The sequence below is a fragment of the Petromyzon marinus genome, chromosome 6 (assembly GCF_048934315.1).
Source record: "Petromyzon marinus isolate PM22_M1 ecotype Great Lakes invasive population chromosome 6, UKy_Petmar_22M1.pri1.0, whole genome shotgun sequence".
NCBI lineage: Eukaryota > Metazoa > Chordata > Hyperoartia > Petromyzontiformes > Petromyzontidae > Petromyzon > Petromyzon marinus.
Window position 1 is genome coordinate 6,705,978 of NC_133672.1, and position 26,790 is coordinate 6,732,767.

At 43.5% G+C, this 26,790-nt stretch overlaps 1 protein-coding gene and 1 long non-coding RNA gene across 4 annotated transcripts; one reads left to right on the top strand and one right to left on the bottom strand.

The window, feature by feature from the left end:
- Nucleotides 1-687: 687 nt before the first annotated feature.
- Nucleotides 688-21,268, bottom strand: ABHD12 (abhydrolase domain containing 12, lysophospholipase). Of its 2 annotated transcripts, XM_032948249.2 has the most exons (14): nucleotides 21,172-21,268; nucleotides 20,952-21,073; nucleotides 15,640-15,752; nucleotides 15,139-15,244; nucleotides 14,510-14,629; nucleotides 13,809-13,839; nucleotides 13,373-13,418; nucleotides 12,788-12,914; nucleotides 11,758-11,795; nucleotides 10,799-10,878; nucleotides 9,922-10,004; nucleotides 8,887-8,965; nucleotides 7,934-8,049; nucleotides 688-7,094 (listed from the first exon to the last, which is right to left on the bottom strand). In XM_032948249.2, the coding sequence occupies exons 2-14, from the start codon at nucleotides 21,050-21,052 to the stop codon at nucleotides 7,076-7,078; spliced, it is 1,059 nt and encodes a 352-aa protein (XP_032804140.1). In that variant the 5' UTR covers nucleotides 21,053-21,073; nucleotides 21,172-21,268; the 3' UTR covers nucleotides 688-7,075. The 2 variants fall into 2 exon arrangements, with proteins under 2 accessions (XP_032804140.1, XP_032804139.1); XM_032948248.2 differs by having other exon boundaries at nucleotides 20,952-21,259.
- LOC116939624 (uncharacterized) lies at nucleotides 6,167-11,919 on the top strand. Of its 2 annotated transcripts, none has more exons than XR_004402440.2 (3): nucleotides 6,167-6,289; nucleotides 8,899-8,984; nucleotides 10,749-11,919. It is a non-coding gene; the product is annotated as an uncharacterized LOC116939624 (long non-coding RNA). The 2 variants fall into 2 exon arrangements; XR_004402439.2 differs by having other exon boundaries at nucleotides 10,763-11,919.
- Nucleotides 21,269-26,790: the final 5,522 nt, after the last annotated feature.

Below are 26,790 nucleotides of genomic sequence, written 5' to 3' on the forward strand. Positions count from 1 at the left end.
AAGCTGCTTGGCAATGGTCTTGTAGCTCATTCCAGCCTTGTGTAGGTCTACAATCTTGTCCCTGACATCCTTGGAGAGCTCTTTGGTCTTGGCCATGGTGGAGAGTTTGGAATCTGATTGATTTATTGCTTCTGTGGACAGGTGTCTTTTATACAGGTAACAAGCTGAGATTATGAGCACTCCCTTTAAGAGTGTGCTCCTAATCTCAGCTCATTAACTGTATAAAAGACACCTAGGAGCCAGAAATCTTTCTAATTGAGAGGGGGTCAAATACTTATTTCCCTCATTAAAATGCAAATAAATTTATAACATATTTGACATGCGTTTTTCTGGATTTTGTTGTTGTTATTCTGTCTCTCATTGTTCAAATAAACCTACCATTACAATTATAGACTCATCATTTCTTTGTCAGTGGGTAAACGTACAAAATCAGCAGGGGATCAAATACTTTTTTCCCTCACTGTACATTTTTGACCACTTGAAGCAAACTGCATTCGCTAAACATCCCAATCTCGGACCCTCCTAAATGCCTTGAGTTTAAGAATTTCCTACATGAATTCAAGGATTATTATCATTTGATGACTTTATTCCTGTATAAAAGGCACGTAATTCAAATTGTTTTTCCTCTGCTTAAATACAACAGGAAACGTTTTCTCTCCAAAAGTCCCAAATACAACAGGAAGCAAGTGAAAATTCAAAACAGGTTTACTTATTTCAGGTTACACAGTTACACTTGTTAAGTTTCAATTTTTATTTGAATAGAACAGATAGTATACCATGTATTTTTTGTAAAGCAGTGGTCTCAATGTATTTAAGAGTTTGACCAAACAAAAATACCAAAACGTTACCCACATTGAACCACAGCAAACCTATATATTCCACCTCAAGGATGTTTTGCCATAACAGAATGTTTTATATGCAATAAACAATTTTCAGTCAGAACTTTAGTACATCTTGGTAGTCAGCCTCATCCCTATACACTAAATCCAGACTTTCCACCACCGGTTCATCAACTGCCATAGCGGATGAAATGGTTTAAGCATCGGTACAATGCTCATTTTCATTGACAGTCCTGAGCAAGTGGTGGAAATTGCACATTCCTCTGCCGGGGGGCGAATCTCTGCATAAGATTACCACTGTTGACTACATACAAATTGATACTCATTTTATGAGTCCCAAAAGGATGGTGGGCTGTCAACCGCCGACTGAAATTTGAACTTGCGGCCTGATAATGGTCAGTTGAGCATTCGTATCACATTCAGTTGGGATTTAATTCTTTATATGATTGAACTTGTAGAATGTACTTCAACCCAAAGATGGGAATTAATTCTAAGCAGTTAAGATAACCATGACGATGCTTGGTGAGATAGGCTGTTCCCACCTTTGGATACAGAAACATGCCACACAACACCCCCTGCAATCACTGCATGCATGACAATCACCGAATTTATACTTCAAGTAAACCATGGTCACATCGTGTTGTAGAAGTGACATAGGACACTCCCAGGAGGAGCAGAGGGAAACGGGGTGATTAAGTTTTCTTTAGGCAACGCAGCAACATGAGAACGTAAATCCTAATGACCCTTCACCACAATGCTAAACGTTGCGCGATTGTTTGTAATCTTAAAACAAAAACCGATGTTGAAGTGCATTAACAATTGTTTAAGAGTTTTCATTTTGCCGAGCGATTGATAGATTTGATTTAAAATTATGACTGGTATTATATATTTAAAGCATTCGTTAAGAAATTGCAGAACCTTCCTCTGAACGTTTACGGCTCAATTTTCTCATCAAAAATTATTACTGTAAAAATTGTAATAACGTCATGAATGCGATATCTGGTACTTCACACGTTTTACCCAGGGTCTTAAATAATGTTAGACTTGAATGTAGTTTGAGCAAATTTTTTTATAATCAGGTGAGAGGGTATTTGGGAAGTATTTTATTGTATGTTTAAATACTGAAACTAAAACGGACAATACAGGACAAAATCATCTTCACACAATTTGTAAAAAAAAAAAAACACACGTTTAAAAGTATCTTCATGACGGAAACAGGCAAATATATATCTGTAATAATGACCGATGGGGTACCATATACGCATCTAGAGGTGAACTATGAGAAGTCACACACGGCCGCCGAGGGGGAATGTTATCATCTGCTGCGACCTATCCACTGTGGATGAGGGTCTCCCCAAGCCGTCACAATCCCTCATGGTCAGACGGATACAACAATCCTCACTCCATCCGCACAGTGCACGTCCACTATACAAACTTTTTTTATTTTAACAGATAACGGCCAGTGAGCTATCATAGTTCTTTTTTCAGGAGCGACCTTGTCACAAATGATAGCTCAATGAAATGACTTAACACGTACAAATTTATAACAGCCAAATACTCAAGCGCATGTTTCTAAATGGAGGGAAAAACCGGAGATAATCCGCGCGACCACGGGGAGAACATGCAAACTCCAAATATACAGGTTGGGATAGAACCCACGACCTCTTGCATACCAGGCGAGGTAGTTAACATCTCGCCACTTGGGCATGTTATCCCCTTTGTTGCCACTCCTCCATTAGTCTCAACCAATGGACATAATTCCTGTCAGTGACGTGTTACGGTACGTATTATAGTGATAAAACGATCCAGAAATAAAACTAGTTTGGACATATGAATCATTTGGCGGGACCCCGGGGTCCCGCAAAAATCAGGTCAATAATTATTTTTCAGTCCGCCCACTCGTGATCCCGACAGCAACGCGCCGCCCGCCCAGACTCGCGCCAACAAGCGCCAGCAGCAGGCGGCGATCAACGCGATGGGCGCAACCCCACCGGCCAAACGCAAGCCCCGGGGGGCGTCTGCCGCAGTCGCGCGCGGCGACAACGCCCTCCGGTCAGCCGTCGATCCTCAGCTTCTTTGCCAAGGCGAGCCCCGCCCCCGCAGTGAATTTAACGTGTTTATGTAATTTTTCAACTTTTTAAGAAACTTAGTGCCTCGAGTAGCTCTCGACGAGGCCAATCGATTGACACTAGTTTTGTTGTCGGTAAGGCAAGACTCGTGTCGCTACGCGGTTTTTCCCACCCCGGGGCAGTGATGGGACCCCGGGGTCCCGCCAATTGCTTCACATACTCATTAAATTGTTGAAAAAGTGTCCACCAATACATCAAAATGGTCCTAAAAAAGTGATTCTCATGTCGGTGTGTTGTGCTTTTTTATTTACATGTAGCTCTTTCACAGCTGTAGAGCCTTACCAAAATCCACCATCAAAAGGCGCTTGCGATGATGAGTCAAGGCATTGATAGTGGACGTGTTCAGTGGCTGTGGTAATGGGATGGAGTGATATTGCCGCTAAAATGTAAGCAGTAGGTTAGCCCACGCAGAGTGCATTATAATGCATCTAAACTTAGCTTCGTATTACGAAGCTCTTGCATTGATAAAACTTAAAGGTTTATGCTTATTCATGTTAATACGACAAAAATCAGGTATAATTGTGCAACTTAAGATTTTCTTACGAGAAACCACCAATATACAATATATGATTCTGAGCAAAGCACGAGGAATGCAATCACTTCTCACCAGCAACACACAATTTGATACAATCACTGCAAATGGTTTACCATGCTTTCTAGCAAAATGTATAAAATCCTTGGGATTTTTGCATTTAAGTATTTTATTTTTCTCTTGGTTATTTGAAATGAAGTGGTTGTAGCACCACAATCAACACAATATTCGATTTTTTTAAGAGAATGTACCATCATTGATGGGGTAAATGGTGTAAATACCAAAGTTGGGGAAAGTGTTTTTAATGTTTTGATTTTAGCCAATGATAAATATTCACAATTGTACCTTTGGCATGGAGGAATGGTGTGAAGGGATTTTTTTTTCATCCAAAAACATACTGTATATGCACCCAGTCTCTGTAAAATAACCATTGAGTGATGACATTCGTTAAGGACCTGTCTCTCACAAATACTAATCTGTACCCTCTTAAGGTTATTTACACATCTAATGAACACATCCTTACATAAGAGGCCAAAGTGCAAAACAAAGTGCTTCAAGTTGTTATTTGTTATGCCATCAGTAACTAAATTTAAAGCAGCCAACTTTCTTCATTAGGAACCTTTTTTTATTTACAGTGGGATTTTAACCCAGGAACTCGGTCACACATTTTTTCAGATTCTCAGATACTGGCACACAGTATTAAACCCCTGAGCCATCTGTCTCTTGGTGAGGTGCATTTGTAAACCATTCAGGCAAAATTAGTGAATAAAACAGTGAACACCACAGTCTCGATCATGAGCAGGACTTACAATTATACACTCTATGCAGCTCGAAATTCACTCCCAAATTAAAATCTCTAAGGGCAACAATCACAAAAGCATTGAAATAAAAGGAGAGGGCAACCAAAAAAAAACACCGGTGTCGTTTTTGTGGAAGCGGAAGTAAGTCTCCGTGTGCACGGCTGTCCACCGCGAGTTTGAAGCTCCGTTAATGAAATGGGTGAAAAATGTAAGTATAACGCTGCCATAGCACCATCTAGTGTTCTCAACGAGACATGGCTACCCCGTGGGTTAAGACGAGCGCAGCATACCGTATTAGTTCCTTACATAATGCCGCGTGAAAATAGGTTTTCCACTTTTTTCTGCCAACAAAACAGCTGTGTTGAGATGTTAAAACACCAAACTTTAAACTATGATAATATATGCATCGTCTTTGAAACTGATTGGTCCACGCCGGAGACAGCTTTCTTTCGAGCCTTTTGGCGTCCTCTGGTCTAACACCGTTTGAAGAAAGAAAGCTGTCTCCGGGTGTGGACCAATCAGTTTCAAAGACAATGCATATATTATCAGAGTATTTTTTTTACCACAAGTATATGTGGATAATGCAGACATGATTCCTTGTAAAAGGTTTCAGTTTGCTGTTTTAACATATTAACACCTGTTTTGTTGCCAGAAAAAAGGGGAAAACCTATTCTCATATTTTGGTACTGGCAAAGGAGGTCCCATGATGTAATGCCGCGTGTTCAAAACACAACACTTTTCGCCATAAACGCGGTTCTTTCATTTGGGAACGCTTTTCGCACAATACGGAACGTGCCCGTCAACGCGGTTTCTGAGCGGGAACGCATCTACCACATTAAACGAGGCCTTGCTGTACTACAGTTCTGTAGGTATAGACAGGAGAGCATCTGAATGGACATCAGGGGAACCATGCTCTCTGGACTCATTTACATGCTTGAAATGCACATTATGTATAACTGCATGGCACAGCTGCTATGTATGACTGCATTGCACAGCTGCACACAGCCATTCGAGCAGTCTTACCACGAACCCAGTGGGAAGCCTGAGACTCACCCAGCCAGTCTCTCAGGAATCTAGGTACCCTGTGCCTCCAATTAATAAGGATGCTGCGATATAATTATTAACGACACAACACCACATTTCACGATATGGAAATTATTACATTATCAGTTTCCCATTACGTTCTACAGTATTTGTAGTTTACGTTATTGTATGCTTTGCTAAATTTCAGTACGAGTAAAGATTACTTTAATAGTTCTTCGAACTGCAGTTCACTTAACATAAGCCTTTCACAAATACTCTAATCCTGTAATTCCATTTTACAAATGCTGTCAGTTATAAGAAATCAGCATTACTACTAAAATAATGTCAATTGCCATGCCATCAGTAACATCGCAAAGCTTTATGCATGCACACATTTTATAAGATAGTTATTTACAACTTGAATTATCAAGTTTATTTCATATTTTAAATCAGGAAATGTAATATTTAATATTAGCGGTAAATACGACATAACGATATATTACATAATCTGATACGTTATATTGTCATATCGCAGCAAGCCTATTAACGAAGTGAGAGCTCTGATTGCATATTTGCCATGAAGCAGCACTGCATTATGGGGCTATGCAGTGTTAAATTATTTGCATCCCAGTGCAGACAGGAAATATCAATCTTTTAGCATTTACGTGAAAACATATTTGCTCTACGTGCCACAGTTGCTACGCCTGTAAATATTAACAGCGTCAACCAAATATCCAAAACATTTACTCAAAATGTTTCTTACATTTTTGCGTATATATAGATGCGTGGGAAAGTGTGACATCACACCACCGTTTCTGCAGTCCAAATCAACCTCACCCATCCCCGCTGGCCACCAATGGACTGGTCCACAGACACCTCATGCCCCCACTGAAAATTGCATCAGTGGAGGACAACAGCACCAATTGGGAACAAGCCACAGCATCATCAAGAGCAATCCTAATACAGGTGAATACCACCAACCATGTGCAACATTCAAGAGAAACGAACCTTCACATCAGTGCTAAAACAACTGTGTACCCACTATGTCACCACCGTTATCGCCCATTCTGTAATTGTAAACCATTACCAACCTCTCGTACCCGAGGAGGGGTGTAAAATCAATGGCCGATTAATCATCTCTGCCCTTCCCCAGCCTCAAGTGCTTTTCCTCTAGTGGAAGCAGAAGCACTTGAGGCTGGCTTTAAAAGGCTCACACGCCTTCCTGTAGTCGGAAGCCAGGATATGAGAAGTGAAAATGTCGTCCTCTAATCACGGAAGCTGATTTCAACTGCGAGATTGGTTTCGATCAATACTGTCTTGACATTAATAGCATCCACCTGTGTTTTGAGTTGCACCTTCCTTTGAAAGAGACGTGTACATTTTGCAGAATCGTTAATCACATCCTTGTTCATTAGGTCACACCATGCACACAAAAGCACTGCAAGACAGTTTTCAACATTTTGCAGGCACCGACCTTGGCTGGGATACATTTGGTCAGTAGCAGTGAAAATCCACGATTTCACTGCCATGCCCACAGCATGGTACATTGCACAAGCGTTTACTACCTGTCACATCCAATGCTTGAAACATTTATTCTAATTTGTTCTTCTTTTACAATGTTAGTTTAGATTTTGCTGTAAAAAATCAAATCAAAGTAGCACAAAGCAACTTCCCTCCCTCCGTGGATGTACAGATGTCCTATTCCCAGACTCTGTGTACTCCCACCAAGAAACACATGTCTAGTATCCTCCCTCAGAGGCTGAGGAACCTCCTGCAGAGGCAGAAACAAAACAAAAGCACAGTTGTTGCACAGGTAGTGTGTACATGACAGGAGCCGTGTACGCTGTTAACATGCCATCAGGAAAGCAGCATTGAATTCCCACAGTGGCACTCATTTTATCAACACAAGAAGGCATATGTGGTAATATGCTCTATGATGATAGTTTTTACATTTAAATCTCCAATTGTGAGACGAGTAGGTTTGCAACAGTTGCACGCAGTATACTGAAAAAGTGTTATTTCCAAGGTTAATTCAACGTAATGTATTCTAATTGGAATAAAATGCTCATGACAAAAATAAAGCAATCAGATTATGCTACTTTGAAAATACAAGTGTTATTTGTTTACTTCTAACTCAGAGTAATCAGTAGTCAAGGGACTACTTTGCAAATGTAATCATTCTAGTACTATATGTATGTTGAACTTCCATATGTAGGCAACCGTCTTAATTGGAGGTGCTGTAATTGCCACTGAAAGGCAATTACAGTAACACACCGTGTCCATGTACAAATGATCACTACACACTCATCATCTCTGTTGATAGCCCACAGCCAGTTGCAAAAATTCGACATTGTAATGGCAAGGGCCAGTCTTCTCCTTAGGAATACCACTGATGACTTCTCACAAAATTATATGTAGGGTATTTTATCAACCCCAGGGACATGGAGGGCTGGGTCAACCCCCCGACAACCTGAATTTGACCTCGCAACCTTCCGATTTGAGTTGACCGCTCGACCACTTTGCGACACGGACACATTTACCGTCAAAGGGAAGCCATTTCCCCCGTTTCAGAAGTGACTATGACACGAGTGAAGGAGATGTAATTCTCACCTGATAATGAGTGGCAGTCCTGGATCTGAATACACGTACTTGTGGCGGTAGCCTAGGTTGGCTGCAAATGGGACAAACTCCACATTCACTTTCGCTGATGCTGCTATGTCGTAGAGCTGCAAGCAGTTAAGTAGACACACACACATAGACAGATTTTCCATTTAGCATTTTGGAAATGCAGGGTCATATGCTGTTAGCACACCTGCATAACAGAATCACAACAGACATTTATTTCTTCAGTGATAATGTTCACTATGTACCCATCGTAAGACTGTGGCAACCTAGTGAAGGCCCAAGACAACTTAAGACATTGCTATCAAATGTGTGCATATCTAGGAACCCATAGTTTTCAAAGTGTACGAACCATTGCCACTGTACCACATATAAGTAATCACGTTCGCGAATAAAATATTGGCCAAATATCACAAGCACACGATCTGAAAAAGTATCTTCAGACGCAGCGGTTCCCAAGTGAAAAAAGTCAGTTTCTACTACACTAATTTCCACGAGCGGCACTGAGCCATTGGTGGGTGAGGGCTGGTTTCTCCACAGCATGAGCACTGTGGACTCGCCGCATCGTGGTCCATCGTTTTACTGCCCCAGAAGGATGCCAAATTGAATCAACCACAGCTGAGATACGAACTCGTAACTTTATATTGAGTGGAGCCCTTCGCGAGAGCCCCCTGACCATTTTAAGTGGATGTTAAAACCCTTGTTTACATCTCTAAGAGTATACCACAGTACACCAATTCAGTAATAACTACACCCGTGTGACTACAATTACCCAAAACGCTTATTGAATCTCAATGGGATTTCACCTGGGTTAAATGATCATAGACTAAATTTAATCAACGTTAAATAAAATCACTTTTTCACACAAAACGATACATTCTGTAAAATATATATTGTTTACAACACCAGAAACTTCCACAGATTTCTATTCTTCTGTTTACCTTTTTTCCAAGATGGAAGGGCACAATGTGGTCATCTTCAGCATGCAGGATCAAGAGGGGACAAGTGATGTGCTGCACACTGATCCACACAAGTACAGGTACACACACAGACATAAATGTACACACACACACACATTTGGCCTTCCCCATGTTTCTTTACAAACTGTCGGGCAACTGCTGGAATGGCAAACAAAAGGGATAGCGGTAAAAGTGTCATTAATGCCATAAGAAAGAAAGAAGAATGCCTAGCTGTCCTTATGAGTGATGCTAGGCGCAACAGGTATTCATTTTAGGCTGAGCTGATCTAGAGGCGACTCAGGCCAGGTTGTGATAAACAATCGTCGTTGGTCTTGTGCATGGCCAGCAAAGCAAAGGCAGGTCACTGGGATCGTAGTGCTATGGACTAACTACGGTGCCACCATTCTCATACACATTAATAAACACACGCACAGTTAAGTTCAGAGGCACATGCAAAAGCAGTCACTCATTCAACCCAGAAGTCTCAAATGCAGATGCGCAGGTCTCATATTTGCCAATTATGTGTAATCACTTGTGAATTTCAGCTTTGATCATCTGCAAGTTTGCCTGTCTGCTAGCCATTTAAAATATGGTAATGTTTGATTGGGATAACTGCAATGTAGTGTAGACACAATTGTGTTCTAAGAAATCAAGGTGTGTGGCATAAACGTCAACTATAGTTTGTATTGAACTTTTGTTATATGACAGAACAAGACTATACGTGTTTCATATAAACAGTGGTTCAATAGCAAGTCAAAAGTCAACGCATCTTCCTGCTTAAACTAACATTTGAAAGGTATTAGTTAAATCCCCGGACCAGATTTTGAACCCGCAACCTTGTTCGGTCGAGCCAAGTGCTCAAACCGCATCAGCACTTGGCCAGACACTGATGTTGGCACATAATTTATCCATACCGTCATCAGAATGTCAAGACTTTTTTTTCAAGATGCTCTTATTCCTTAATGATTTAAAAGACGACTTAATATCTGAAAGCGGCAAAAATAAAAACCCCCTTACTTCTCGTCACTTGCGAACCTAACGCCACTGTCCGTGATCGAGTCCAAGAAGAACCAGTCAAAGGCGGGAAATATTTTGTATATCTGCACACGCACACGCACGCACAAACATAAGATACAACACAACACTTGTTTTAGAATATGCCATCATGTAACGCTAGGTTTGATACTATCCCAGATATCTGCCCTGGCAATAATCCTACACCACCAACCCTGACACTAGCCCATTCCTCAACAATGGTGCCTCATATTCAATACATCTTACTTGTCATGTGCTGCTGCTCGACGAGTACCCCCCATTGGTGCCACGAGTTCAATACATATTCCCAATAGGAATTATTTGAAGAAAAAAAAATAGCTCTCCCACCGCTATTCATGTTAGCTTTGTGTTGTAATACTCTACTAAATTGCAATGGTGTACCATTTCTAAATGTCTGTATTGTGTTGGTATACTCTTTATAGGGCACACACATATTGCAATCTCCTTAAACATTATACTCCATACTTTTTTATTTAAAGCTTTCGTGACTGCAGGGATTCATATTCTTGGTTCTTTCAGTAAAGGGAAACAATAAAATAATAAAAATATTAAGCAATATATAAAAATATTTAACAATAAAATTGTTTTATATTTTTATTCTTTTATTGTTTCCCTTCTACGTGACTTTACCGAAAGAACCAAGAATATGACTCCATACTTTCTCATCAAGAGCAGGATTTTTGTATGTCCAACTGTACTATTTTCCAAAGTATTTTTCATTACCTTTGGATTTCTGTGCAACATTAAGTACACATGAGGATGAAATGTAGATGAGGGTACACGTGAAGGATGTGCCGTCTAGAGCCATGATGAAGAGCGTGTCGTCAATGCTTCCTACCTGGGCGAGAGGGTGACTATCGGCCTCCTCCCGGATATTGGTGAACGGAGCTTCCAAGATGACAGCACCTGGGGGTGCCCCTATGCACGACAGAGAGCAGCACCAAGTGAGACAGGAGGAGCTCATCACTCTTAACATTCACGAGCAAATCCAAGTTACAGTCCAATTCCATCGACACACTGTTATCCATATGTAGGGGAGTAGTGGTTGACGGCACGTCACGCTCGCCCTCGGAGAGAGTGGCGTCGCAGAACGTGACCTCAGGCGGACCCTGGGGGACGGTGACGTCATGCCCCAGGGGGGGTATTTAAAGAGGGACCCGGGGTGTAACCGGGGTTCGTCGGGGGTAGGAGTGGGGACTCAGGGTAGTTGATCCTCACCCGAGGCTAGGGGAGGCTACTCCGCCCGACCGGCCGAGGTTGGGGTAGTCCCGGCATGGGGGAAGGGGGGAGTTCCGAGTTAGCCGGGGTTGTAGGGATGACAGTACCCTGTCCCCTGGGGAGTTATCGGCTATGGGGGTTTTGGTTCAGCATAAGCCCTTAACAAACTTGGAATAAGCCCTTAACAAACTTGGCGTAAGCCCTTCATAAATGTGGCGTGAGCCCCTAACCGCAAACTGCTTCGGAGTCGTGGATTGCACCGCAACACATACGCTAAATAATTACATCTGAAATAAGGTTCCATTGTCCGAAATATCTTGCAGGTAAGAATGATTAACCAGAAGTGGTTATAGCAAGTGCTAAATTCATCAAATTTCCCACATGAACATGATGAAGATGCCAGCAATCATGCTGTTCCCTCTTGCTGCTGCCACTGCTAATGGTGATGTCATTATTATCATCATGATGTTGCTGTCGTTGCTGTAAACCACTGGTGCTGGTAATATTGGTAATTACAAATTTATGGTGTTAATTCGTTAACGACTAATAGTTAAGGAATTTTACGTGAAATTCCAATACCTTGCTCACACAGTTTCCGACCCACATTTGTAGCAACTCTGAAAAAAAATAAAAAATAAACATTAACTCAAACATACATGCATACAGAGCACAAAGACATAAACTGAATGATCTCCCAAGTAATCGTATATACTGCTAGATTAAAAATTCGTTCTCTCGAAATAGTGTTTGTGTTTAGTTTGTTGTCCTTCCTCCACACCCCTGATTGACACGGTTGGCTACTAACAGTGCAAAAGGATTTTTTCGATTTAAAGTTTTCGTGACTGCAGGGATTCATATTCTTGGTTCTTTCGGTAAAGTCACGTAGAAGGGAAATAATAAAATAATAAAAATAAAACATTATAAAATAAAATTCTCACGACGTTTCGGCCACAACGCAAGCAGCTTGCGTTGGCCGAAACGTCGTGAGAATTTTATCGTTTTATTTTTATTCTTTTATTATTTCCCTTCTAGGTGCAAAAGAAGTTCAACATACATAGGTACATACTGCTGGGGCAACTGCTGTTATAGCAGACGGAGTAAAACCTGTCGAGCCATACTCGAGGAAGCCAGAGTTCGTTGTTAACCATTCCCCACACAACAACAACAACCGCCATTCGCCACTAAGTGGCGGTGACGTCACCACAACGTTTGTGCCAGGCCATGTGCACTTTGAGCCCATTCCCCACACAAAGACAAAGATCCCCCGTATAGCCTTAAGACTGTAGGAGCAAGTACTGTTAGCGAGCACCTATGAAGGATGGAACGGTACACGAGGTGGTGGGTGGCCAGCACCACGCCCGACCGCCTTTTTTCTCCCCAGTGGCAATGTTTACACACCACACCAGGTACTCATTTGAGGCTGAGTTGACCTAGGGGAGGCCCAGGACCAGTTCAGATAATCGTCACTGGTGTTGGCCGTGAGCGGGAATCGAACCCGGGTCGCCGGGTTCATAGCGCAGCGCGCTAACCGCTACACTACCACTCCCCACAATTCCCCACACACACACATACACACGCGTGCACGCACGGCCAATCACAGCGAGCTCACCCAGTGCCGAGCGAGTGTCCCCAGATGTACACGGGCCCTGCCGCCCGCTGCTGTGCCCACTTGTACACGAAGATGGCATCTGCCGTGATGCCCTCCTCCGTGGGCGTGCCCGTGGAGTCACCCCAACCTGGCAGGCATCGACGACGACGACATTACATCAGGTGGTGCACCTGCCAGATCCCCTTGGTTCAAACGTGTTCTTCAACTACAGTTAAGTCAAGTCAAGATGTCTCCTTGCCCAATCAAGCAATTTGGTAGCATTACCTCTGGCAGCCCTGAGTCAGGTGGTGGAATTTACATACGCCCATAGTAGGGGTTGGTCTCTCCGTAGAATGACCAGTGCTAATTTGCTTTAAATCCTGCCTTAAAATATCATCTGATGCTAAAATCAGTTTATTCCATACCAAATAATTTGTTTTAACCAGCAATCAAAAAATAAAGCATGTGCACACCGACAATTGGGAACGATACCAATATCAAGTTAATTTATCTGACTGAAGCCTGAAACTTTTCAATGAATCCTTAGTCACGCAATTGAGTATCATGCAAAGCAGGTTAGTATTGTACAGTTATCACATTACTTACCCCGATAGTCCAGTGTCACCACGTGAAAGCCACTGGCACTCAGCACCTACACACCCAAGGAGGCACGCACATAAATGTAAAATCATCCATTTGAAGTCACAACTGATGGAGAAATTCATAATTCTTGCAGGGAACACCCTCGCTATGATGCGGCAACAAAACGCACTAACACACAATATGAAACATGATTTAGTAACACCACGTTGACTAGAGGCGTGGACATGTGATCTCTGAGTACTGGCCTTAGTAACCTGGGGAGGGGGGAACATGGGGACCAGAGGTGTTGATTGCGGACCGCCATACCAACAATTTAAAAGCTACTGGCTTCGATTTTTCCAAGCCAAGGTTGAAGCCGGGCTCTTTATGCATGAGTCCATGGCCACTATAAGGGTTCATTGTCCTCTAGATATCTATGTACAGCACTGTAAACACATACCTTATACAGCTCCACTCTGTGATGTCCTCCTCTGAAAATGTAACACAAGATACACCACATTAGGGCTGACATTTGAAACGCATACCTGGCTTTCAGAAGATACAAATCTCTATATATGTTTGCGAGATACACGTGAGTGTTTGCGAGGTGCACTTATCCTCATTATGGCCCAGCTGATGGTGGAAAAGCAGATATTTTCGGCACTTATTGTTTATAACTTTCACCACCACCATTGTCTCTCCACAGTAGAACATTCTTATAACACACTGCCAGATAGATTTCCCAAACGGAACAATTTTTTTAACTTCATACTAAATGCATATTAATAATACGTGAAACACGTAAAAAAACACACAAAACTCAGGGCATGCTCCTACTTAAGTTCAATGTGTTAACTAGGTGCAGAGCATTTCAATGCCACAATATTGCATTATTGTTCAAATACGCATGCACTATACTTCCATGAGTTAGTAAAAAAAAAATACTAAAAACACTCTCAAACAGACATTGAAGACTGCTATTGATTCAAATCTGGACACAAATGGATTTGGCAGAGCAGGGCAGAGCAGCGCAAATGTCTCCGATGTTGTCTGCCAACCGAGTTGCCCTTGTAAAAGAACTTCTTAGCTCGACGGGCTTTACTTGGGTAAATAAAACTTCCGATTCCGATTCTGGCATTACGACTCACTCTCTCGCCTCACCTGGTCCCAGCGTTTCCATGGAAGTAGACAAACACCGGTGCTCCATTGCCTAGCGCCGCATCGTACCACTGCTGGTCCTTGCCCTCAGCCTCCTTCCACTGGCTGGCAGGGACAGTGTGCCTGATGGGTCAAACAGACAAAAGTTGTACTCTCCTTGTATTCAAGATAAAATAAGACCTACGTCACCAGGATATGTCCTGTAATGTGTTGCCAGCGAGCCATCGCTGGCCTCAGCGTGCCGAGCTGTGCCACAGACGCCATTGTTGATGTCATCCCTCATTATGCTCTGCTGCCCTTAAGAGTCTGGTATCCCCTTCCCCCAGCAATCTGTGGTGTCAGCTGCGTCCCCTTGATCAAGTCCAGGCTCAAGGTCTTCTTCTGTACGATGGCCTATTTCTGTCTATAAAATAACAATACCCACTGCTTCTGTAGAGTGTCTGGAGATGAGGTTGTATTTTGACACTCAATAAAATTTAGATTGTAATTGTTGCGAGGGCTATTTTTATGGAAAAGTGGAAATGCATGAATGTACACATATGAGCATTATGTGTACAAGTACGGATGCATCACCACATATGCAGGTGTTTATTAAATTGCCTGTTGTTGAGAGCCTTGAGGCCAACACTCACCAAACTCCCAGGCGCACACCTGGCTCCGGAGTCAAGTACTGGTTGGTTGTGTGGTTGAGACCCAGGCTCAGTGGGTCATGCAGCTCAATGAAGAATGGTACACGTACTGTCCCGCACACATCATGACAAAAAGGTATGGGCAAGTGCTGCTGGCGAGAATCGATGAGGAGTGATGCAGTACGCGAGTTGGGTTATGGAGCACACACCTCTGCCCATTGTGGAGTCTGCCTTTGAAAGAACAGGGAAAGTCTTAACATCAAATACAACCAGTAGTGGGAAACCAAGTCAACTCCAAAGCACCATGTGCCATTAATCCATGTATGTATGATGGACGTATTTTGCACCATATGTAGCCAACAGTGCTAATCGGAGGTGTGGGGGAAGGACAATAAACTAAACACAAAAAGCAATTTTAAAGAAATGAGTTTTCAATGTCGATATAAAAGTGCATAGTTCCGGTGGCTTCCTAATAGTTGCGAGTGCTGATATCAAGGTACTGACTGAAGTTGAGGAAGACGATCTTGGCTTGGATGGTGGGGCACACCTTGACCAAAATGGGCACAGCCACGTAGATCACCAGCACAACTGCCAGCACCCACTTCACCCAACGCCACCTGCATGGGGAAAATGAAACACAAGGGTACCAACTTCTAAATCCCTTTACTGGAGCCGACTGTAATGTTAATAATGATAATAACATACGGACCTTTGTCAGTTCCCTGCTGGATGAAGGCCTACAGTATTAATAATATAACCCAAATACTCTCCAATCGAATTGCTCATCCCAGTTTAGTGGCGGTGAGTCCATAGAGCAAAGTCCACGTTTCTACGGTGCGAGTCAATCATTTTGTAAGACAAATTATAATTCATTCTCATTTGATCAAAACCAGAGGGATGGTGATGGGCTAATTTGACTTAAAACTACCACGCCAATTGCGAGTCCTGCAAATCATAATTTGGGAGAGAGTACCTGTATTTTGGGAGCATCATCAGCCGAGAAAATCCCTCCACACTTTCAAAACTACTGGCTTAAGAGGCAAGAAGGAGCTTCTGTAACCAAATGTTACACAAAACGCTACAGGCAGCTGACTCGCCCCAATGCATGCATTATCTTGCGCGAAAATTGTTTCGACAACTGCAGCCGTAACACAGTGGGTGCGTATAATTTATGGTGCTAGGATAGAAGGCACTTTCCATCTAAGCTGCGGTTAATCTTCCTGATGGCCATCACACAACGAGGCTAATCTGTGAGGGCATGGGATATAGTCATGGTTCATTGAATTTGCAGATAAGCAATGCCCTGTTTATATGTAGCATGATGTTCCTATGTTATGAACAAAGTGTCTTTATTCTCAAATGGGCAATTGAGGTGCACTCGTTCCCTTTGCTTGGTAACCCGAAGCAATCAGTATGTGTATAATTCAGTACTTATGAAGCGAGGCCTTCCCCTGCACTGGACGGCCACTTCTCACAAATGGTTCTTACTTTTATCGACCCCAGAGGGATTCCCAAACCAGCATACGAGCTAACATTGTCCAGCAACCTGAAGAAATTACTTTAATCATTCTTAATGTATAGGTATTAGCAGAGTCACAATGTGACCACATACCCAAGAATTCAAGTCAAGTCAACATTAAAAAAAAATCTAATGATCTCATTGTACTTCACATTGTGTCTATACTGGTGTCAAATATCATACATGCCCTCTGCGTGGAGATAAAAACAAGTTAAATGACCACTGAATGATGCCTATGTCTGTTGGCCATCCTAAGCCACTGGTATATATTTTACATTTACAAGGCAGGAGAGACCAGCGTCAGTATGCTTTTCAGTGGTGATTTTAAAGAATTAGTATATCGCAATTACTACTACCGATCAGGTGAACTCAACATAATAAACATGGATAATAAGAAACATACATAAATATATGTAACCAAAAGCCAGCTTATTTCACAATGATCTTCAGTTCCTCTTTACAAAACATTTCTCATAAGCGTTGTAGAAAACAGAACAGCCTATTTAAAAAAAAACTGAAATGTAAAAACAACAAAAAACCAAGAGTCGTCAACTGGCAGTCGTGCACAAGTACAAAGAAAAAAGCTTCCTTTATCAGTAACACTGGCTGATAACAACAACATTAACAGGGTGACATTTAGTGACTTGAGAAAACGTAAAAAATTTAAGTTCACAGAGGGACACTTGAATTGAAATATGAACAGCTCACCAGGAGCGGACTGTTAATTGCAAACAAACTCTCAAAAGTCAACAATGTATGCATAAAATCATTAATTAAAAAATGAAATTAAGAAATGCAAAGGAAAAACTGTACTGTGAGAAAGCCAAAGCAGCATTTGTTTTGTTATGAAAACTCGTTTCCTTTTGATAACTCATTTCTTTAGAACTGCTTTTTATCTTATTTGGTTCTTTCGGTAAAGTCACGTAGAATGAGAATAAAATAATAAAATAAAACAATAAAATTCTCACGACGTTTCGGCCACAACACAAGTGGCCTTCTTCAGGTGAAAGGAACAAACCTGTCGGGACGACATGTCGTGAGAATTTTATTGTTTTATTTTATTATTTTATTCTCATTCTACGTGACTTTACCCAAAGAACCAAAGAAAATGAATCCTTGCAGTCACGAAAGCTTTAAATCGAAAAACTGCTTTTTATGTTTAGTTTGTTGGCCTTCCCCCGCACATCTGATTGGCATGGTTGGTTACGTACAGTGCGAAAAAAGTTCAACATTACATGAGCCACTTTCCTGGCTGATTTGTGCCGATTGCAGATCATTGTATGTGACTGCTGAAGTCAACCGGTTCTTCTGCAATTTTACCAAAATATTCCAATGGGGTGAGTCAATAGCAAAGAGGAATTGGGTCTGTCGTATATACAATAGTTAATACGTTTAATAAGTGAAGATGAGACCTTCGTTAACTCAATCTACCCTTTGTGGTTGATAAAATTCGTGGGAACCCAACACTTTTCATTCTGGAGAGAAACTGACCCAGCCTTTTGAAAGTACAAGGATACACTTTGACTTCAAATGTATGATAAGCAGTGGTCGAAACGGGCCAGTATACAACGGTGTGTCATCCCAGCATTTATCAGAACATCAAACGTACATACTGATACTTTTAAGTAAGGTTCCTATCATCTTCTGCAGAGGCGAAACGGCAGTGAACATAGGCTGCAAGGCGATTAGGTGTCATAACGGCACTTTAAAAAAATCCCATTTTTACGACATGATAAGTCAATATTTACGGTACAAGACGAAACGAACATGAATCATACGCTAAAAATACCATTGCATGTGTGTGAATGGGACTGGCTTTTCTACGTGACAACCACTGCTGAGGTCCCACACATTGTGAAAGGCGGACTTGATCCCGAACTACGACTTGAAATTACAGATTTAGCATTATTAGTAGGGCACTCCCACCAAAGTGCAGCCTGTCCAGATGTATGTTTTAAATAAAGCTATACTAAATTTAGATTTAAAGCTTTCGTGACTGCAGGAATTCATATTCTTGGTTCTTTCGGTAAAGTCACATAGAAGGGAAACAATAAAATAAGAAAAATATAAAACAATAAAAGCTATACTAGTTTAAAACGTTGGCTTTCGCGACCAATATTATTCATAATAAAGGTTTTTGGGTTGGATCGCGTAAGTATATGTCGTAACCCTCCACTACCTGACACAGCCACAACATTTACAATGTGTAGATTTACTCTCCAACACACCGGTGGGCTGAAGTAGTAACTAATTTGCGCGTTGTTTACAAACCTTACTGGCTGTGTCGGGTGGTGGAGGGTTACGACACATTTATACTTACGCGATCTAACCCAAAAACTTTTATTATGAAAACTCTACGAGTATACAGTGACTCAACACTGTATGATGTTGGTTTCAGTTTGCTGGAACTACAAGAGCCTTAGCACTCCTTCGTACCGGCATTGTTAAGACTTTAATGCCCTATTCACACAGTGCCCAACGCGGGGCTTGCAGAGGGCATTAGCCAACGGAATGACGCCGAAACATTCACTCCCAGAAAGGCCGTGTGACCGATGGGATTGTTGTTGTTGTATGCGGAGGCACAGGGACAGCATAAGGAGGCGAACTGTCCGCTTATTTACCGAGTAGGAAAAGGTGGCAAGAAGAACTTACCGTGTACACGACCTCACCACTGGAAACCAGACGCACGCTGGGATGGTAGGTTGGTGGTGATGGGAGGTAACGAGTTAAGTAAAATATATTGATCAATGGTTATGACGAAAACATTTCAACTCCACAACCGCTCCCAGCAATTCCAGGAATAGTCAATCAATGACTCAAGGACCAGTTTTGACTCAAGAATGCCATTAAATTTCGTTCGGCGCCATCTCAATTGTACTCCATCGTCCGTTTCTGTGTGTACTGTGCGCGTGTCATTCGTATTGTACGAATTGTCCTTGTTTGTATTGTATTGTCTTACTCTCTGGTATTGTTTGTACCGTACAGTTCGTCTAATTTGTATCGTCTCCAGTGTTCCTTTGCGTTTGCCTTTCTCGTTTGTATCGTCTCTGCTGTATCGTCTCATTTGTAATGTGCTGCTGATTTAAAACACCTGTCAAATATTCAACGTCCGTCTCGTTTGTATTGTCTCGATCCTCAAACGGTACATGTGTCGGTTGTTCCGTTTCGATTTTATTAGCCTCAATAGGCACGTAAATTACATACAATTTGCATAAATCACACGCAATTTAATGCCAGAATCGTGAGCAAAAGTATCAATATTAACCGATGGATCTATGCATCGTTCTATGCCTCGTGCATATTTTCCACGCGCAATAGTTGACGATTGATCGGCATGCTCAATATATGCAGTGAATAGATCTTTAATGTTTAATGACACTGTATGAGGGTGAATGGGTAATAATGTATAACACAATTCCATTATGTTATTCGTGATATGAGTAATGCGATTATAGGCAATCATTTTGATGAGTGCCATCATGATTATTTTACTGGATTTTGTTCGTGACGACGTAGGCGATTCGTGCTCACATCGCAACTCTTGCTCTGTGACTTTGATGATACTGATGATTACCATGATCATAAAGTACGGTAATGAGTATGATATTTATGTCAACGACAAGTATGTTATTGAGGATGTTATACAGTATTATGTTGATTACGTTAACTATAATAGTATTGATGTGATCATCTGTTATTGATGTTATTCATTTTGACGACGGTGATAACGATGAATGCTGATGATCAATTCGGTCATGATGGCGCTTTTTATAATAGCGGTGGTGATAATATTGACGTTATTGATTATGCGGAGGATGATGACATTGGTGATGATATTGATGACATTGATGACGACATTGATGATATTGATTACGACATTGATGATGAAATTGATGATATAGATGATATTGATGATGATATTGATGACATTGATATTGATGACGATATTGATGATATTGATGACGATATTGATGATGACATTGATGATGATATTGATGATATTGATGACGACATTGATGATATTCATGACGACATTGATGATGATATTGATGACGACATTGATGATGATATTGATGAAAACATTGATGATACTGATGATGACATTGATGATGATATTGATGATGGCATTAGTGATGGCAGTGGCAGTGATGGTGATGACGCTGCGGGAAATGACGACGACTTTTAATAAGAGCGCTTACGCTGACGACGACGATGTGGGTGATGACGATGGTGACAATGTCGATGATGACGGTGACGATGCTGAAGGGATGTTCATGCCGACGATGTCGGCGCTCACCTCCCGCCCCGCTTCTCGCCCCGCGCTCCCCTCGCCTCGTCCGCGTCTGCCGCTCCACCTCCTCCCCCGACGCCCCTCCGCCGCAGACCCCGCGTGTCCATGCTGCCCGGAGTCTCGACAAACTAATTAACAGAATACAACGACGACGCGCGTAGAGTAAACAATAAAACAACAAAAATAGCGAGATTTATCGCGATAAATAAGATTATTTCCTACTGACAGTTTCTGCGTCGGACGCCGCTCCGATCAGCTGTAAACACGGAAGTTGGAGCCGCCTCTTTCACGACTCCCCAGCGACGGATGCGCGAGCGGCTTTCCGTTGATTGGCTGACTGGGGGGGGGGAAGGGGGAGGAGCGGGCACGTGCTGCCGGGGTCGCGATTGGTCAGGGAGAACGTGCGGGGCGGGGGGGCGCGGGGCTCAAAGCGCGTGTGCGCCACGTCATGTACACGCGGCGTTTCGACCAATGGGGCGCCGGCGGCGTTCACACGCACGTGCTTTTGTCACCGCAAGCGAGCAACATGGCGGAATCGCGTACGAAGAAGGGGCACGCAGCCCGAAACGTCGTCGATCAACAGTGTTAGGAACATTTGTTTAACACGTAGCTTTTTTCGCAACCGATATTATCCATAATAGAGGTTGTTGGGTTAGATCGCGTAACTATGAATGTGACAAACATTAATAATTGGCTGTCGGTCGGTGGCGGGTTTAACGACACATTGATATTTACGCGATTTAAACCGAAAAACTCTATTGTGGATTAATAAAAAAAAATGTTTAAACACCTTGGCTTTCGCGGCCAATACTGTCCATAACGTTTTCTTGGGTTAGATTACGTAAATATAAACGTGTCGTTAAACCCGCCAACACCCCCAAACAGCCAATCATTTTATGACTAATGTTGAGGTATTTTTGGTGTTGTTGATTGTGTGCACCACTGTCAGGGCAGCGGCAGAATCACCATATGACTCGTTTGACGTGATACTCTGGTGCGCTGAGACACAATGACCAACCCACATTGTATAACACCAAACTCAACACATTCGTCAGTGACACTGTCACTCAAAGGGAAAACAACGTTTCTGGCAATGGTCCCGAACCGACGCCTATTGGGGTTTTCTCACCCTTTAAAGGCAGTTACTGAAGATTGTATTCTTTCGTATGGCGTTTATATTAAAAAAAAAACTCTACAGGCTACAATTTGTATTTTACATTTTTTATGGCATACCACGCCATCCGGGGTAGCTCAGTGCTGTTCCGCCGAATGGTTTACACCTCACCGCATTAAGGGTGCCACGGTGGCGAGATGTTATCTGCCTTGCCTGGTACGCAGGAGGTCGTCGGTTCGATCCCGACTGACGCCTGTATATTTGGAGTTTGCATGTTCTCTCCATGGTGGCGTAGATTTTTCTCCGATTCCTCCAGTTTTTTCCTCCACATTTAGAAACATGCATTTACAGAAGTTGGCTGTTTTAAATCTCCACGTGATAGCTCAGTGGGCCTTACTCGGTAAACGAAAAGTTTACTACATAATAGAATGAGAATAGGTTTTCCCCTGTTTTTCCGGCAACAAAACAGGTGTTGAGATGTTAAAACACCAAACTGAAACCTTTTACAAGGAATCATGTCTGCATTAACCACATTATATGCATTGTCTTTGAAACTGATTGGCCCACATCAAAGACAATGCATATATTATCAGAGTATGTTTTTTACTGGTAGGAAACGTAGTGGACTGGAAGCCCAACCGAGATTAATTCACAGGAGGCAGGGGATTAATTGTGGATGTCTGTGGATGTCTTTCCACGTGTGTCCGGACACCCGGATATATAACAAATGCGCTCCTAGTGGCCATTACTGGTAGGAAACGTAGTGGACTGGAAGCCTAACCGGGATTAATTCACAGGAGGCAGGGGATTAATTGTGTATGTCTGTGGATGTCTGTCCACGTGTATCAAGACACCCGGATAAAATGGGAGGGGTGGGGCTGGGTGGAGAGGGGAGGGTGGGGAGGGGCTGGATGGGGAGGGGAGGGTGGGGAGGGGCTGGGGAGGGTGGGGAGGGGCTGGGTGGGGAGGGGTGGGGCTGGGTTGGGTGGGGAGGGACTGGTCACAGCGTGGTGCCCTTATAAAACTCAACGTTTAACCTACTCACGCGGGCTTGTGCCCGCCCTCACAGTCGGGCATATTTGCGGAATACACCACGTGGTGCCGCCGTTGACCCAGGCCATTGACCGAGCAACCCAACGATCCTACTAGCTCCCTCCGCAGGAATGTGTTTTACCACAAGTATATGTGGTTAATGGAGACATGATTCCTTGTAGAAGGTTTCAGTTTGGTGTTTTAACATCTTAACACCTGTTTTGTTGCCAGAAAAAGGGGAGAACCGATTCTCATATGTTGGTACTGGCAAAGGAGGTCCCATGATACATAATATAATTTTGCACTTTACGACCGCACAGCACTGTATTGAGTTTTCGTCATTGTCGGGAATGAGGTAATTACTAGGCGAGTTTATACCCCCCCCCCCCCCCCCCGAGAGCTGACTGGACCACCCTTCACCACTCCCTCCCGCTCTCTAAAGCTAAAGCTGGATCGTACCAACTGAGCCAGAGCGCAAGGGGGCGACAAACAACAATTGACCCTTAATCCATTCACCTTTCTGTATGTTTCAGCACGTGTATTCCAACAAATTATATTTTACACAATTGTATGAATGTTTTTTGAGATCCAGAGCGTGACGGACGGACACTTGAGAGTTATATACAATCTATAGACAACATGCCGCTGTTTAATTGCAAATTTCAGTCGGGGTTCAAATACCAAGTGTATTTTTGGGTGAGTTCACGGAAATATAAATGCGTCGATAAACCCACCACCCGACAAAGCCAATTCGTAAGGGTTGTTACGTAAACGAAACGTGCCAATCAGTTACGACTTCATCACACCAGTATGTTGGAGAGTAAACCCGCGACATACAATTTGAGTACGACGTTTCGCTGGTGATTGCAACCAGCTCATCGGGCTATTAGCCAGAATTTGGGTTCAAATGTTCGCTCCGACCACAGTGCTCCGGCTCGTTCCGGCTATTTCCGCCACTGGTACTGCATCTGTTATACAGTAGGGTTGTCCATTATGTACCATGAATAATGTACTGCAGTTTCGGCATTTTAATGTCATGACAGTACTGGCCCATAGGCTGTTATGATGTGCCTTGCCAGTGGCCCGTTGACTTTAGTTTATTGTGTCCTTGGGCCATGATGTGCCCTGGAAATTGCCAAAAGGTAATTGCTAAGGACATTAAGATCTGTTGACTCATTGACCATCACATTTCCACACATTGACAAAACAGTACTTTGTGTGTCCCGGGTAGAGCTCGTTTATCTCATTATAATGTAGATCATCCATCATTATTCTAGCGATTGCTGGTATGAGTACTCAACTAATCGTATGACACGAAAATAGTTGTGGGAAAAAAAGGTCGGACCTCTGGATTGGGAAGTGATTGTCAGAGCTTGGTGACATCATAACGGTGGGCGCATCTCGCTGGGCGTGGCTTGTAGGGGGTTCCCGCCTTCGAGGGGCGTGACGTTTGAGCGGCCACTATTTTTAAAGGGGCCCCAGGTAATGGGCCACAAATACGTACTACGCTGCCGTCAATTATATTCTAGTCAGTTAATCGACTTAATGGGTTCATCGTCCCAGCTCTATTCGAGTTCATCAGAGCAAGTGCTGTCCCACAGCCCTCCCTGCACCGGGTTCATTAGGGAGTAAACCGCATCCCAGGCAAGCTCACAACGCAGCGCTGCACAAATTAAGATTATCCTGCGTTAACTGTGTTGAGTACAGGAGTAATGCGTCACGTGTACATTTTGCATATTTGCCGTGAATGTTACATAATTTTAATAACGAATGCGGTTCAACTTCAATCGTGATGTGCTGTGATTAAAGCCGCAGTATCGCCGTGAGCCACGATGCGTCAAAGCGTTAGCAGCATTTATTTATTTATTATAAATGGGGCCGCGCATGGGCGCGTTAATTATCCTCCGCCAACGCCCCCTGCCGCACACGCGCAACGATTCATCATCATCACGATCCATGGGGCAGATAGCCCGTAGATGCCCACTGCACATTTCGTCATGTTTCCACTTTCCTCTGGTCTTGTGTCAATATGCTCAAGTAGTGCGCACATCTTTCTGCCACCAATCTCTCGTGTCGTCGTCGTCAAGCCGCTCTCTCTCTCTCTGTTCGGTCTTCCTCTCTTTCCGCTTCCTTCCATTTTTTTCCAAACAGCAACACTTTTCATTATCCTGTTGTTGTTCATCCTACGTGTGTCCAAATAGTGCCAGTTTCCGACTCATCACTGCCTTGCATTAGGTCTTCCTTCTTTGTTGCAACCTTATCCTTCTGCGTTGGTTAATTAACGATATTATTTGTATCTCCCTGCTCCTGTGCTGCCCACGTGCCACCACGGAGTGCTTGGCGTCACGTGGCTGCGGCTGCTGCTGCTGCAGCGCCAGGGACGATTCGCACGGCGAAGTCGCTCCGCCGCTCTTGCGCGCGACGGACGCCAACGGCTTTCCGACTCGCCTCGCGCCAGTGTCTCGGCAAGGTAAAAGGTCAAAAGCAACGAGCCTACCTTTACCCTACCTTTTACGCTGACCCCATACAAATTACCCGATTACAGAGTAATTACTGGGGTACTGCATGTGAAAAAAGGTTTGTAACAGGTAAATGCTAGGTAGAGTGCTTCTTCATTCGTATAGAATACTCCTAAGACGATTCCAATTTTAAATGGAGGCCACGGACTGCACCACGGAGCTTTTAGCGAGCGGTAAACAAGGAATTGACCGGGTAATACTTGGCGCTACCTTTACCCCGTGATGCCACGACAGCGAAGCCGCTCCGCCGACGGCGGGGCCGCCGCTGTGCTGCTGCAACAGAGAAGCCACCCGGCTTCCGTCACAGCGCTTTCCCCACCACCCCCCACGTAAACACACACGTGCACTCACGTAGGGCCTCGTGGGGGGGGGGGGGGGTCACCTGCCCCTGAGTTTTTACCCGAGAGATCTCCTCGTGGGGGTGCTCCACGGTTTCTGAGGGCCAGGGAATTGGCAGAACCCCTCCCAGGCCGGATGACGCTGCGGCGCCGTGGATTAACTTAAAATTGTACGGCCACAGCGAACTCACTGAGAACCGCAATGAGAAAATGCCAAAGGCACACGCAACGGCAGGCAGGCGGGGGGGCAGGGCGGCGCAGATTGACCTTTAAGGTCTGTAAACGATGTGTGCGATCACCACAAACTGTCACACATCGGTTAAACAATGGGGGGCAGGGCGTCGGAGAGGGGGGATAATCTGATTGGCCAGGGGTGGGAAATCCGAGGCTGCCGATTGGATAAGGGGCCAGCGGGTCGGCGGCACGTAGGCTTTGAAGTTGGAGCATAAAAAGGGACAGATTTGGGAAGCTCAGTCTCTTTGCGCCGGGGGTCAACTGGAGAGAGGGATAGAGTCGTCATCCCCACTACTACTCGAATGTCCGTGAGACGGGTCAGAGAGCAGCCGGGTCCAGTTTCCCAGCCAAAGCCACGTGCAGCCTCGCCTTTCCGCGGCTTCCTACACCTCGAGGTCGGAGCATAAGTATAGAGTGGAGAGGTAAGTCCGAGGAGAAAATCCCGTAGAGGGGTGAGTAGGGAGAGACTAGGCAAATTGAGCCCTAAACAGCTGGAAGATAGGACAGACCTGCCCTGCTGACCCGCACTAACACGAGTAGAATAATTCTAGTCAAATAGAGAATAAACCACCAGTAGACATTAAACCGTGTCGTGTTGTCTCTGTGAG

Bases quoted from the DNA above. Each gene is read 5' to 3' on its own strand.
- ABHD12 (XM_032948249.2), bottom strand. From the start codon at position 21,052: ATGGACACGCGGGGTCTGCGGCGGAGGGGCGTCGGGGGAGGAGGTGGA. The intron at 13,419-13,808 runs GTATGTGTTTAC...TTGGGTGTGTAG, and splicing joins ACAGAGTGGAGCTGTATAAG to GTGCTGAGTGCCAGTGGCTT. The intron at 10,879-11,757 runs GTATTGGAATTT...TGTCGTGCATAG, and splicing joins TCGGAAACTGTGTGAGCAAG to GGGCACCCCCAGGTGCTGTC.